The sequence below is a fragment of the Nematostella vectensis genome, chromosome 10 (assembly GCF_932526225.1).
Source record: "Nematostella vectensis chromosome 10, jaNemVect1.1, whole genome shotgun sequence".
Lineage (NCBI taxonomy): Eukaryota > Metazoa > Cnidaria > Anthozoa > Actiniaria > Edwardsiidae > Nematostella > Nematostella vectensis.
In genome coordinates, this window is record NC_064043.1 from 7,127,001 (window position 1) to 7,138,591 (window position 11,591).

General features: G+C 41.6%; 1 protein-coding gene across 1 annotated transcript; it reads left to right on the forward strand.

The window, feature by feature from the left end:
- Window positions 1–13: 13 nt before the first annotated feature.
- Window positions 14–11,252, forward strand: LOC5521927 (SH3 domain-containing protein 19). The gene is made up of 10 exons (XM_032367395.2): window positions 14–141; window positions 2,258–2,335; window positions 2,723–2,911; window positions 3,580–5,262; window positions 6,299–6,452; window positions 7,305–7,445; window positions 7,767–8,265; window positions 8,469–8,711; window positions 9,095–9,201; window positions 9,930–11,252. The coding sequence occupies exons 2-10, from the start codon at window positions 2,280–2,282 to the stop codon at window positions 10,050–10,052; spliced, it is 3,195 nt and encodes a 1,064-aa protein (XP_032223286.2). The 5' UTR covers window positions 14–141; window positions 2,258–2,279; the 3' UTR covers window positions 10,053–11,252.
- The last annotated feature ends 339 nt before the right edge of the window (window positions 11,253–11,591 follow it).

The following is an 11,591-nucleotide window of genomic DNA, read 5'->3' on the forward strand; positions in this document are numbered from 1 at the left end:
GCGATATCTTGTTGTTTTAATCAGCGGGGCTTCCCATGAGCTTCTTGCCGGGGCGGAATTGACAAGATCTCACTCAAGAGACTTTCAGAAAATAATTCTGCTTTGCCCATATGCTATTCAACAATATGGTTTTACATAAAGGTAATTAAGTATTTACGTTGGGGGCTGGTTATTACCAAAGCCGTGTTGAGCATAAGGTTTTTCGCTTCTTGAGATAATTTCGCTAGCTAGTCGAAGCTGTAGATGATCGTTTGATCTTTAGCTGTGTTGTGTTTTGCGGAATCCATGACATCACAAATTTCTGGTTTGATAGGATTCGTTTGTTGGTGCTTTTAAGTGATAAATGTGTCGATGAGTTGTCGGTATGCTGTTTTTTTAAACCTATTGTTATAGACAATCTTACTTACTGCTACTAGTATTCAAACAATCATTAAGCTTACATAGCGTTGAATGATTATCGCTATTGAAATCACGTCTTCAACAAAATTGGGTTTTCATGTTGGACTTCCTTTGTTTTGGATTTGTTTGGACAAACATTAATTTGCATGTTGTGTTAGGGTTCAAATAAAACATGTTTAAATATGGAACTCAATTCTTCACGAGTCAAGTACGAATCTGGATCTTTTTAGATCTGCTTTAGTTGTTCTATAATCTAGCTCACAATACTAGTGTTGTGAGCTAGACTAGTATTAAACTTGTTCTTTTATAACTAGTATCAAAAAAACAGTGATATGTCTTTTGGTTGGTTTCTAGAATGAAAGTGCAATGGCCTTTAGTAAAATATTATCACATTCCATTCTAGATGAATTGGCAGAATAGTCTTGTTGGAGGCTGATCTAGCTATCACAACTGTTTGAATGATATCAAAACGGGCATGTGTACTTGAAACTAATATTCTGCTGACAAAAGTAGAAAGACTAATTATTGGCTAAACTTCAGAATACCCGTCCACATTTTAAGGCCTCTAAATTTCATCGGTCCACGGTCCAGAACACTCAATATAAAGTATCCATCATTGCACAGTTAATTTATAATACTACTCAATATAAAATACCATCATTGCACAATTAAATTATAATGGTTTGCGGTCCGCAGTACGCGGTCCGCTGTCAAGGATTACTAACTCATCCATAATGCGAAATTGGTTGGTCCGCGGTCCACAGTCTAGGGCTTAGTCATATTCATCCAGCGTCTGTATTGTATGTTTGGAAAGTGAGACTAAACTTTATTAACAAAACTATACAGAAAATAATTAAAGCCAAAAAGACTGTTTATTCTTTAATAATTCCCTCAATAAATATGAAAGACAGGTTCACTCTGGACTGCGGACCGCGGACCGCGGACCACGGTAGCAATAACTTATCAGTTAGATTTTTAATTTGATACTTCCTCCTATAAATATGCAAAGACGGCTTCACAGCGGACCGCTGACCACGGTAGCAGTGACTTAGATCAGTTAGATTTAAAAATTAATACTTCGTTCTATAAATATGCACAGACGGCTCCACTGCGGACTGCGGACCACGGTAGCAGTGACTTAGACCACTTAGAGTTATCATTTGATACTTTGTTCTATAAATATGCAAAGATGGCTCCACAGCAGACTGCGGACCACGGTAGCAGTGACTTAGATCAGTTAGATTTAAAAATTAATACTTCGTTCTATAAATATGCACAGACGGCTCCACTGCGGACTGCGGACCACGGTAGCAGTGACTTAGACCACTTAGAGTTATCATTTGATACTTTGTTCTATAAATATGCAAAGATGGCTCCACAGCAGACTGCGGACCACGGTAGCAGTGACTTAGATCAGTTAGATTTAAAAATTAATACTTCGTTCTATAAATATGCACAGACGGCTCCACTGCGGACTGCGGACCACGGTAGCAGTGACTTAGACCACTTAGAGTTATCATTTCATACTTCGTTCTATAAATATGCAAAGACGGCTCCACAGCGGACCGGGGACTGCGGCCCATGGTAGCAGTGACTAAGATTACTAATAAATAATTTCATTAGATGAATCAGAAAGACAGCTTCACTGCGGACTGCGGAACACGGCAGTAACGTGGCTTCACAGTGAACGGTATTATTTTTTTTTAGATTTAATTTTTTTTTAGATTACAAAGTCTAGCTGTCTTTAAAGAGAATAGTTTAAAACCTTTTTGCCGCCTCTTCTCCTCACCCTAGCCATTGTCCTTATTATAGCTCCCTAGTACCTTACAGTCTCGGGTATGTGTCATTCTATTTTCAGTTGTGTAAAAAAATAAGTTGGCATGAGCAGACCAAAGCCACCACCCCCCCCCAGGCCTGACTTGGGGGAGACAAATGAGTAAGTATTTTATTCTATTGGAATCCTATTAACAAAGAGAAGTGAGACCACATTCAGGCTTGTAACCACAAGGGCGTAGCCAGAGGGGTGGCCCAGGGGTCCCGGGCCACACCACCCCCCCCCCCCTTCTAGCAGCCAAAAATATAGTAAATGTACAAGACATTATCTAAAATACAGGAGAAAATGCCTTACAGTAAAAAAAAGAGCCTTTTGGGTCCCCTCCTGTTAAAAATCCTGGCCACTTCGCTGAACCAACAACAGTTTTGACGTTTTATAGAGAGGAAAGCCTATATTACAATGGAACTACGTCTATGGGACTTTTCTGAATTATGACTTTTGCCTTATTTTTGAATGCTGCTCTCAATAGCTTAATATCTCTTGTCTCAGTGCATTGGAAGATGAGGCCACCTCTAGCAACCCTCCGCCTGCACCTAAACCAGTCCCTGTCAAAAAGTCGGGTCCACCCCCCATTCCAACCCGACCAGATCTAGAAGAGGAAGTGCCAAATGGAGGACCGTCTGGACTAAAGATCGCTCCTCCACCAGTATTAGCCAAAAGCAAGAGTGGAAGTATGAGGTGAGGGGGCTTACAACCTTTTAGTGTCTATGTATTTCAACATTTTGTAATCTTACAGCTATAAACACCAGATATAAAATTCTGCTGTGGCAGTAGCAAACAGGTTGCAAAAACAATCATTCTTAGAATAAAGGTTAAACTAAATGTATGAAAACTGAGTAAGACATCCACTCCCCATCGATGACTCACCAACCCTAGCATTTAACATCATGGGAAAATAAGTTTTTACCCCTAAAGACCCTTAAAGCCGCATTGTCACCAGTTTACTTCCGGAGGTCCGATGGAAACCTCAACCGTTTAAAGACAAGAGAATCTATTAGAATCTGAGATATTTAACAGACCATCCGCTCTAAATTATCAATCACATCTTCAAAGAAACTTCCAATAGACACACTTTCTGCTTTCAATATTTTGAAATGTTTTTCACATTTTCTGTTAAAAATCATCGGAGATTGTTCCGTAATCGACCAGAAGTAAACTGGTGACAATGCGGCTTTAAACATGTTTCCAATAGTCACTCCTCTATGGGGTATGGATCTTTTCTGAATGGCACAATTTTTTAAAAGAAGTTTCATCATTTGAACCAACGAATTTGTGAGATTGCTTGGTAATGTAGATCTTGACACAGTTCTTTGACATTTTGTTTCTTATTATTCTATTCCACCCAGAGCCAAAGGCAGGCCTGAGATAACTATCATCTCTGCACAGCCAATGGGAAGTGTCATATCCCCTCCTGCTGCAGTAGGAACAGTTACCAGCAAACAAACCCCACCTGCACCCCAAGCAGCCCCTCCTGTACCCCAGCAACCTGGCACACCCATCAACCCATTCCAAGATGCCCCTCCCATTCTAGCCAGACCAGCGCTTTTAAACTTTGAACAACCAACTACAGACCACCAACTTACATCGTCACAAACAGATCTTATGCAAATAGCCTCACCAACCGCTTCGCAGACATTTACACCAATACTACAACCATCTTATCAACCAACAACACCTCAACAGCCCTCCCTTCTAGATGAACCCATTGTGACACCACCTATTCCATCTCCAAGTGAGAGTAGTTCTCCCAAAAGACCCAATAGAAAGACAAAAAGGCAGACACCCCCACAGAGGCCAAAGTCAAAACCAGTGTGCGAGTTGCCGGTTGAAGGAGACCCCAGCCCTTCTAAGAATACAACACTGGTAATGGCAATGGAGACTATTGGTGAGGGCGGGGTAGTTGACAACTCACATGGCAAAGCACTAGATTCAAAGAATATTCAACAGTTGAATGTGAGTGGCCAGGGTAATGCAGAAGATAGTTTTGTGTCGGGAACGACACAAGCGAGCACAATCCCCACGGAGAAGCCACGGCCTGTTGTCCCCACAGCAAGACCAATACCAAATGGAGGTGAGGAGACGACAACAGCGACAAACCAAGCATTTCCCAGGCTTCCACCTCCGCCAGCTAAAAAGCCTAAACCTGCAGTGTCTGCAAAACCTCAAGTCACAAGAAGACCAAGCCTCAAACAGTCACCTGCTCAGAATCAAGGTACAGTTGAAGAAACCCCTACTCAAGCAAATCCTCCTAAAGAGAAGCCAACTATAATGATCCCCCCAAAAAGGAAAATAGTAGGCTCAAGTACTTTTTTCATGGACACAAACGATGATCTACCGACTGTGCTTTCTGGTAATTCAGACTCTTTAGAGCAAGTGGACCAAAGCAAGAAAGCTGCAGAAGAAAAATCAACAGAACAGTCAGTACCAGTTAAGAAGAAAAACAAACCAACTGTTATAGTCGCCGAGAAGCGAAAAGTCCCCGAGAATGTCAAGACACAAGAAGATTTTAAAATACAAGAACCTAACTATGCAGTGCAGCCAGTTGAAGACAATCAATCCAGCAAACCGAAAAAAGAGCCGAGATTAATAAGACCGAAAAGAAATAAACCAAAAGGGAAAGACTTGAGCGAAGGTACAGCGTTTGACAAAACAACAGAAACTTTAAAAACAGATATAGTGAGTACCGATGTTAATAGGGGATCACCAGAAGGGGAGAGTCAGGAGATTCCTAACAAATCTAAAAAGAAGGCTCCCCCACGCCCAGGTCCCCCTAGACCAACACCAGCTAGACCTGCACCCCCAAGACCCACGCTAACAACGAAGGAGACAGCAGAATCAAAGGTAGACCCTCAGCAAGGGAAAAATCGAGCCAGGCCCAAACCACCGAAGCCATTTGAATCTGATACAGATAAGCCGAGACCGGCAACCTATGGCGAGGAAAGGAACGAACCAGGCGTAGACGAGGGTAGGGTTACCACAGAATCGCCTGTGAAAGGAAAGCCTCTGAGACCAAACGCACCTGTGCCCAAGTAAGTGTTCTATCTGTGAAGCTGGTATCCTGTGGTAAGAGAGTGCGTTTGTGCTGGGAAAGAGCCTGGGCGCGGGGAGGGGAGGGGTAGCAGCCTCTGAGGCCTAACAAACGTGAGACCAATTAAGCGTTCTTTCTGTGAAGCTGGTATCAAAGAAATTCTCAGTGTGTGCGGGATATACTGGGACGGTATCACTCACACACACAAGGCGTTTCGATAGTTGCGTGCTTGCAAGAGATCAAGCAAAGTGGGATCACTCTCACACGGTGACCAAATGACTTGCATGACTCATAGGCGTGACAGTCACGCTACTTGTCATTGTACTAGTTTCTAGGCAAGTTTCTATTTAAAAAAGATCGAATATCTTGCGTTGTCGTGTAGTGAATTGATCATTATCTTGCTTTTTCGTGAAGGTAGAAATAAGGCATTTTCCGCAGTGATAGATTGTTTTACGTCAGTCATTGATCTGTCAATCACAGTGAAAGAGTTTGTACATATCAATAATAAATGTCTGCTTTTTCTCAGTTCCACCCGTTCTGATAAATATGTTCCGTAATTACACGGATTCTGGATTTGGCTGTAAATATTGCGCATTTTATTTTCATAAAAAGCACATTTCCAAAATTTATTTTTGCCTTCACAGCTTTAATTCTTGTTAATATGAAAAATAGCATTTTTTTCAAGCTCCCACGAAGATGACCACGAAGATAGCAATCCACAGCATGTTATGTCTGTACGCATGTAATCGGATTTCCAGATTTGCGCTGCATTCTTTGCGATGCAGTCCCAGCAGTTTGCATGCAACCATGGCATTCTTAATACCTCGACAGCTCATACTATGCATAGTCAAAATCTTTGGAGATTCTTTTCGTTTATAAATATTTAGCCCACGGTTAAGACGCAGCCGAGTTTTGTTCGAATTTTAAGGAAACAACATACGGTAAACAAGATAGTTGGTTTATTGTGTTGTTGACTTATTGGGGAGTTGTACTGTGCTTTCCCCTGTATGATTTTGCGTTTATCTTTGCTGTTACAGGGGACTTGAGTCGGGACACCTGAAGAAACACACTCCAAAAGCGCAGCCCCCAGAATCAAGTGTCGTCTCTTCAGTTCAGCAGACGAAGATCGAGCCCTCTGCCATCGCTCTGTTCGACTACGAGTCTGGTGCTGATGGAGATCTGACCTTTCAGGTGCGTTACACAAAGTGTTATACTCTATATAATGAGTTGCATTTCTACAGCGCAAGTACGAGCAAGTATGTGGACATACCCACCCGCGCATACGAACTTTCTCACCCACGTTTTACGTGCAACCTCAATATCAATATAACTATCATCATTTTACAATCATAATGAGTTGAGTTAGCATGTAAACACTGTTAATTAAGATGTTACTACAATCCAGCGCCCCCAGCAGTGTTTACGTGCATCCTATACAGGTTGGTTTAATACTTGTGTCGTGTAATCAGTGGCCTTTTCTTCCCTTTCACTTGAATAAGCGGCCATAGCTATGTCTTTCTAATCGGATTTGCTGTGTATTAAAACGTCTATAAAAGGTGTCAAGAATATATATATACTTTAAAATAAAAGTTGTCAGTGCAAACGGCCAATTGTCAAATGGCAGTTTCCAAGACCGAAAGGTTCTTATGAATAGTCGTAATCATTTGATTTGTAAAAAAAAAATAATAATAAAATAAGGAAAATTAATTCAAGCGATGTCAGGACAACATATTAAATACCTTTAATTGATAGTCGTATATATTTGATTCATATTTTTTTTCTGAATGAGAAACAGATGTTTTGTGATCCTTTCAGTCGTAGAATTGCCATTTGCCTATCGCCATTGCCGTTTATGCTGACAACGGTTTTTTTTAAATACGTTCTTTCCGATTTCGCGTTTTTGAGGCCGAGACAACATAGCCCTGGATATTCTTCAGTATTTAAGCAAGTATTTCTTCCCTCCTTGGCTTTTATGGTCCACCCCGTTGCTTTGCATGCTAGTTGTTCTCAGTGTCAAGTGACTTGTTTATTATTCGTGCCCAGGCTGGGGACGAGATCGCGCTGCTACAGAGGGTCGACAAGGACTGGTACGTGGGCAGGCGCGGTGACAAGGAGGGAATGATGCCTGTGTCATTCGTGGAAATTATCGAGGACCTCCCACCGGACAGTAAACCAGTAAAACAGGTCAGTACAGGAATAAAACGGTCACTGAACGTGTTAGTCTGCTTAGCCGACGGTCTTAATGTCACGGTGCGTGACACTAAGGGCGCTGCTAAGCAGACTATGGACGTGTATGTACTAAGTCAACAAGCAAGAGGCGATTGTGTTACACTCTGTGCACCTTTTGGAGGGTAATTGCACGAATTCCATGTATTTTCTATTTTGTTGCAACAATACAACACTTCTCATCGCGTTAACCGTAAATTTGTCCTCTTATAGTGATGCTTCTTGTGCAGTTATTGTGCACGATTTTGTATGTAGAGAAAAATATGTTTCTTAATCCAGGCCCCTCAGCCACCCTCATCGGGGTCAAGCACAGAAGTCATCGCATTGTACAGCTTCACTGGCGAATCAGAAGATGAACTTACAATGTGGGCTGGAGATACCATTCAACTGCTCGAGATCGTGAATGATGATTGGCTCAAAGGCTCATTGAATGGCAAGACAGGAATTTTCCCTTCAAGCTACGTGGAACTTACTCCTGCAATCAAATCCGAACTAATGTCAAAGAAGCACGATACTTTGGGCGAAAAACATCAAAGAGATCATTCCATACCCCTGGCTAATACTGTGATCTCAGGACCAAGCTGTAAGGCGTTGTACGATTACCCTGGCGAGGCGCCCGATGACCTGACGTTCTACCAAGGTGATGTCATTCGGCTTAAGGAGAGGATAAGTGATGATTGGTTGAGAGGTGAAGTGCATGGCATGACGGGAATGTTCCCAGCAGCCTTTGTGGAAGTTCTACAGGATTTGCCGGCTGAAAGCTCAACCCCTCTATCTGGTGAGTAGGGTTTTTATGTGTGTTTCCTACTCCTCTATCCCCAAACTGAATGGAAAGGGTGGGTAGGAGAGTACATTTTTTAAAGTGTCCGTATTTTAGCTCTTGAGATTTGAAAAAGTACCAATCATTATCTGCCGTCCCCAGCACACAGGATTTATTGAAATCACTTGTGTGACACTTATTATTACTGTTTTTGTGGGCAGATTCTCATTCATTGGGGACCGTACAACTCCCAGTAACCACAGCCCTGTACGAATACCAAACTAATGTACCAGGTGACCTAGCCTTCGCACAGGGTGACCACATCACTATAGTCGCGCGCATTAGCGACGAGTGGCTTGAAGGGATGGTGGATGATAGACGAGGGATTTTACCGGCAGCATATGTGGAGCCCGTAGATCTATCTCAGCTTGAAACACACAAGAAGGAAGAAAAACCTACGTCAGGTAGGGTCATGTGATCATCAACACAGAAATTGAGTGAAAATGTGTCTCCTTCTCATTGCTCAAATATAAACTTTACTTGCTTTGAAGCCCGTGTGAATCAAATTGCGCTCCCGAGTCCGGTTTAGCAAACTCTTTTGAAACTTTTTATCTGGCTTTCCTTTGAGGTTAATTGAAAAGGTTTTGTTTAAAGCGTACAAGCAGATCCAGAGCCGGCTAGCAGGCTGTTTAGCTTATTCATTTGATACATTCGGGTAGAATTTCTCACGAAATGTGCCATGACGAAGAAAGCTGACCGCTAGGCATAAAGACGCCTGAGAATGAGACTTTTAAGAAAACAAGCATGTATCTGTGCAATTAAACTTGTCTTAACCTTATTTCAATAGGACTTCCAAAGAATAAGCCAAAAAAATTTGATAACCAAAGTTTGCTACCGAGGGTAGAGGCCTTGTTCGACTTTGAAGGCGAAGAAGATGACGAGCTCTCGTTTAAGGCAAGTGGACCAAATCATTGAAATCAGATATTTTAGACTATAACCTGGTGCACCATTAGCAAAACAAGAAAGTCGAAAAAGATGTCTGATTTCTGTCAGGCTATTATTTTTCTGATTTATCGCACCATTGACTTGACTCATACTCCTATCGCTCTCGTACTGCCCGTGCTTAGGAGGCTTATAACCAACCTAACCAATCTATCTATCTATCCAATCATCTCCGTAGTACAATTTCTGTACTAACGGAACTAAAAATCCTAGGCCTTGAGGCCAGAGGCTCGTCGCCTCGCTCCTCGTACCCAAGACCGGCGTGACAGTAAACGAGGAAAGCTCGAGCCTCTGGTACCCCAGGGCCGTTTCAGACCTCGAAATATTGGAGGGGCACAATACAGAACATTAAGAAAATATTTTGGGGCACGGTCACGCCCCTACTGTCCATTTACTTCTAATTCTTGAAAATATTGGGGGGGTACGTGCCCCAAGTGCCCCACCCCTGCTACGGACCAGTACCAGGGTATCCTCATGCATTCTTATATTCACACTCACGTCCCCAAAAAGCATAGTATTTGAAGACTTCTTAATAAGAAATGGCCCACTTTTTGGCACCCTGCGCACCCCCCTGTGTACGCGCCTGAAGGATGAATCGGGCGAGATTTATTAATGCATCCATGATAGGGGTTCATCAAACGGGTGTGGTCGGTTTATTAAAGGGTTTATTTTTATTGCAGGCTGGGGACACCATCGCCTTGCTAAGTCACATTAATAAGGAATGGATGGAAGGAGAGCTGAACAATAGTGTAGGAAGATTTCCTGCAGCCTTCGTTGACATTATAGTCGACTTGCCGCATTGATTTAAATAAGAGATGCAATGGCCGCAGTTATAAGAGGGCGACTCAAGGAAGCCACACCTCATGTCATTATAAAAGCGTGATGTATTGTATAAGGGCTTGACAACGATTTTGGCGTCTCAGTGCTTTCAAAAGTTCTCTACGAGAACATACCCGGATCTCCCTAAATGTGCAGCGTTCTCGACTTTGACATTCCCCTTCCCGTTCTCCACAAGAAGATATTGCTTGTGATATGAACGATTCCTTACGTTGTCAAGCCGACATGACGGAAAAACCTGGAAAACGCGCAATTCCAGATAGAGAGAGAAGACACAATTTCTTACAATGGCTATAGGTTTCTTGTATTACGGACTGATTTTCAAAACACAAATAACGTGAGGCCGAAGTACACATAACCAGATTTTGGCTTTTTAAGATAATTTTTCCTTGATCATCATTGCCCTGTGTATCAGTTCAGGGACGAAAAGCTCAAATTTCAAATTACAAAAAGTCGCATCAATTTAAAAACAGTCGCACTTGATATTTTGTTTGCTATAAGTTATTAAGTACTCAGAGAAATTCTCCGCCTTATTCGATGTGAAATGGGCTTATTGGGAGCGTCACGTCATGTTTTTCCGTCATGTATGTCAAGCCCGTTACCATATCTAATATCCGGGTACAAGTATGACGGGGAAGGAAGGAGGGACTTATTGGCTTGGGTCGAACTTTTTGTTATTGTTTTGGTAGAAAATTTCTTGGATATTCTAGGGGATTAACATTTTACCAAATTCACATTTCCAAGTTTTTCTGTGAGCAGGGAAGCGAAAAGAAGTATTACATATAGTATAAACTCGGTGGTTTACAATTGAGGCCTAGAATTTTTTTAAATAAAGCTGCTACCAGATACTCACTATTAGATTCAGAGAATTAATAATTATTGAAAAATTAATTGAATATGGTATTATGAATTCTAATATTTTTGTACATTATGTAATGATAGTATCAGGGTATGAACCGAAGTTTTTTAAATGGGTGATTGCTTTTTTGTAAAACGATTTCTTTTGGCAGTCCACCTCAGGTTCCAAATACTAAAGACTTGCGTCCAAATTATGTACATTTCGTTACGTGAGATTTTTAAAAGAATAAACGTCATAAAATGAGACTGAACCAAGCCTTAGAAATTAAATAGAGATCGACTTTTATGTAATAAATGAACTGCATGCATGTGGGGTTTACTGTATTGATGCCCGATGACCAACCTGGTGCTAAGGCGACCTGACCGTTTTTGCACTACAAATGACTAAGCTCTCCCGCTCCTCACGTTATTTCTAAGTGCTATACTATGTGATTTTGGTCGCTAAAGATTAAATTTTAAATGAGTTTGTATTTAGTACCAAAAAAATGCAAAACACTAAAACTAGATAGGGTGTGAAATCAAACATATTTCCAAAGCCCGTAAATCCAAGAAAATTTTGATGCCTGCAAAAAGGAAATCCAATGAGACTGATGACCGATACACGATCGGCCCTCTAAATAGAGAAACAAGAATAGCACAGGGAACCC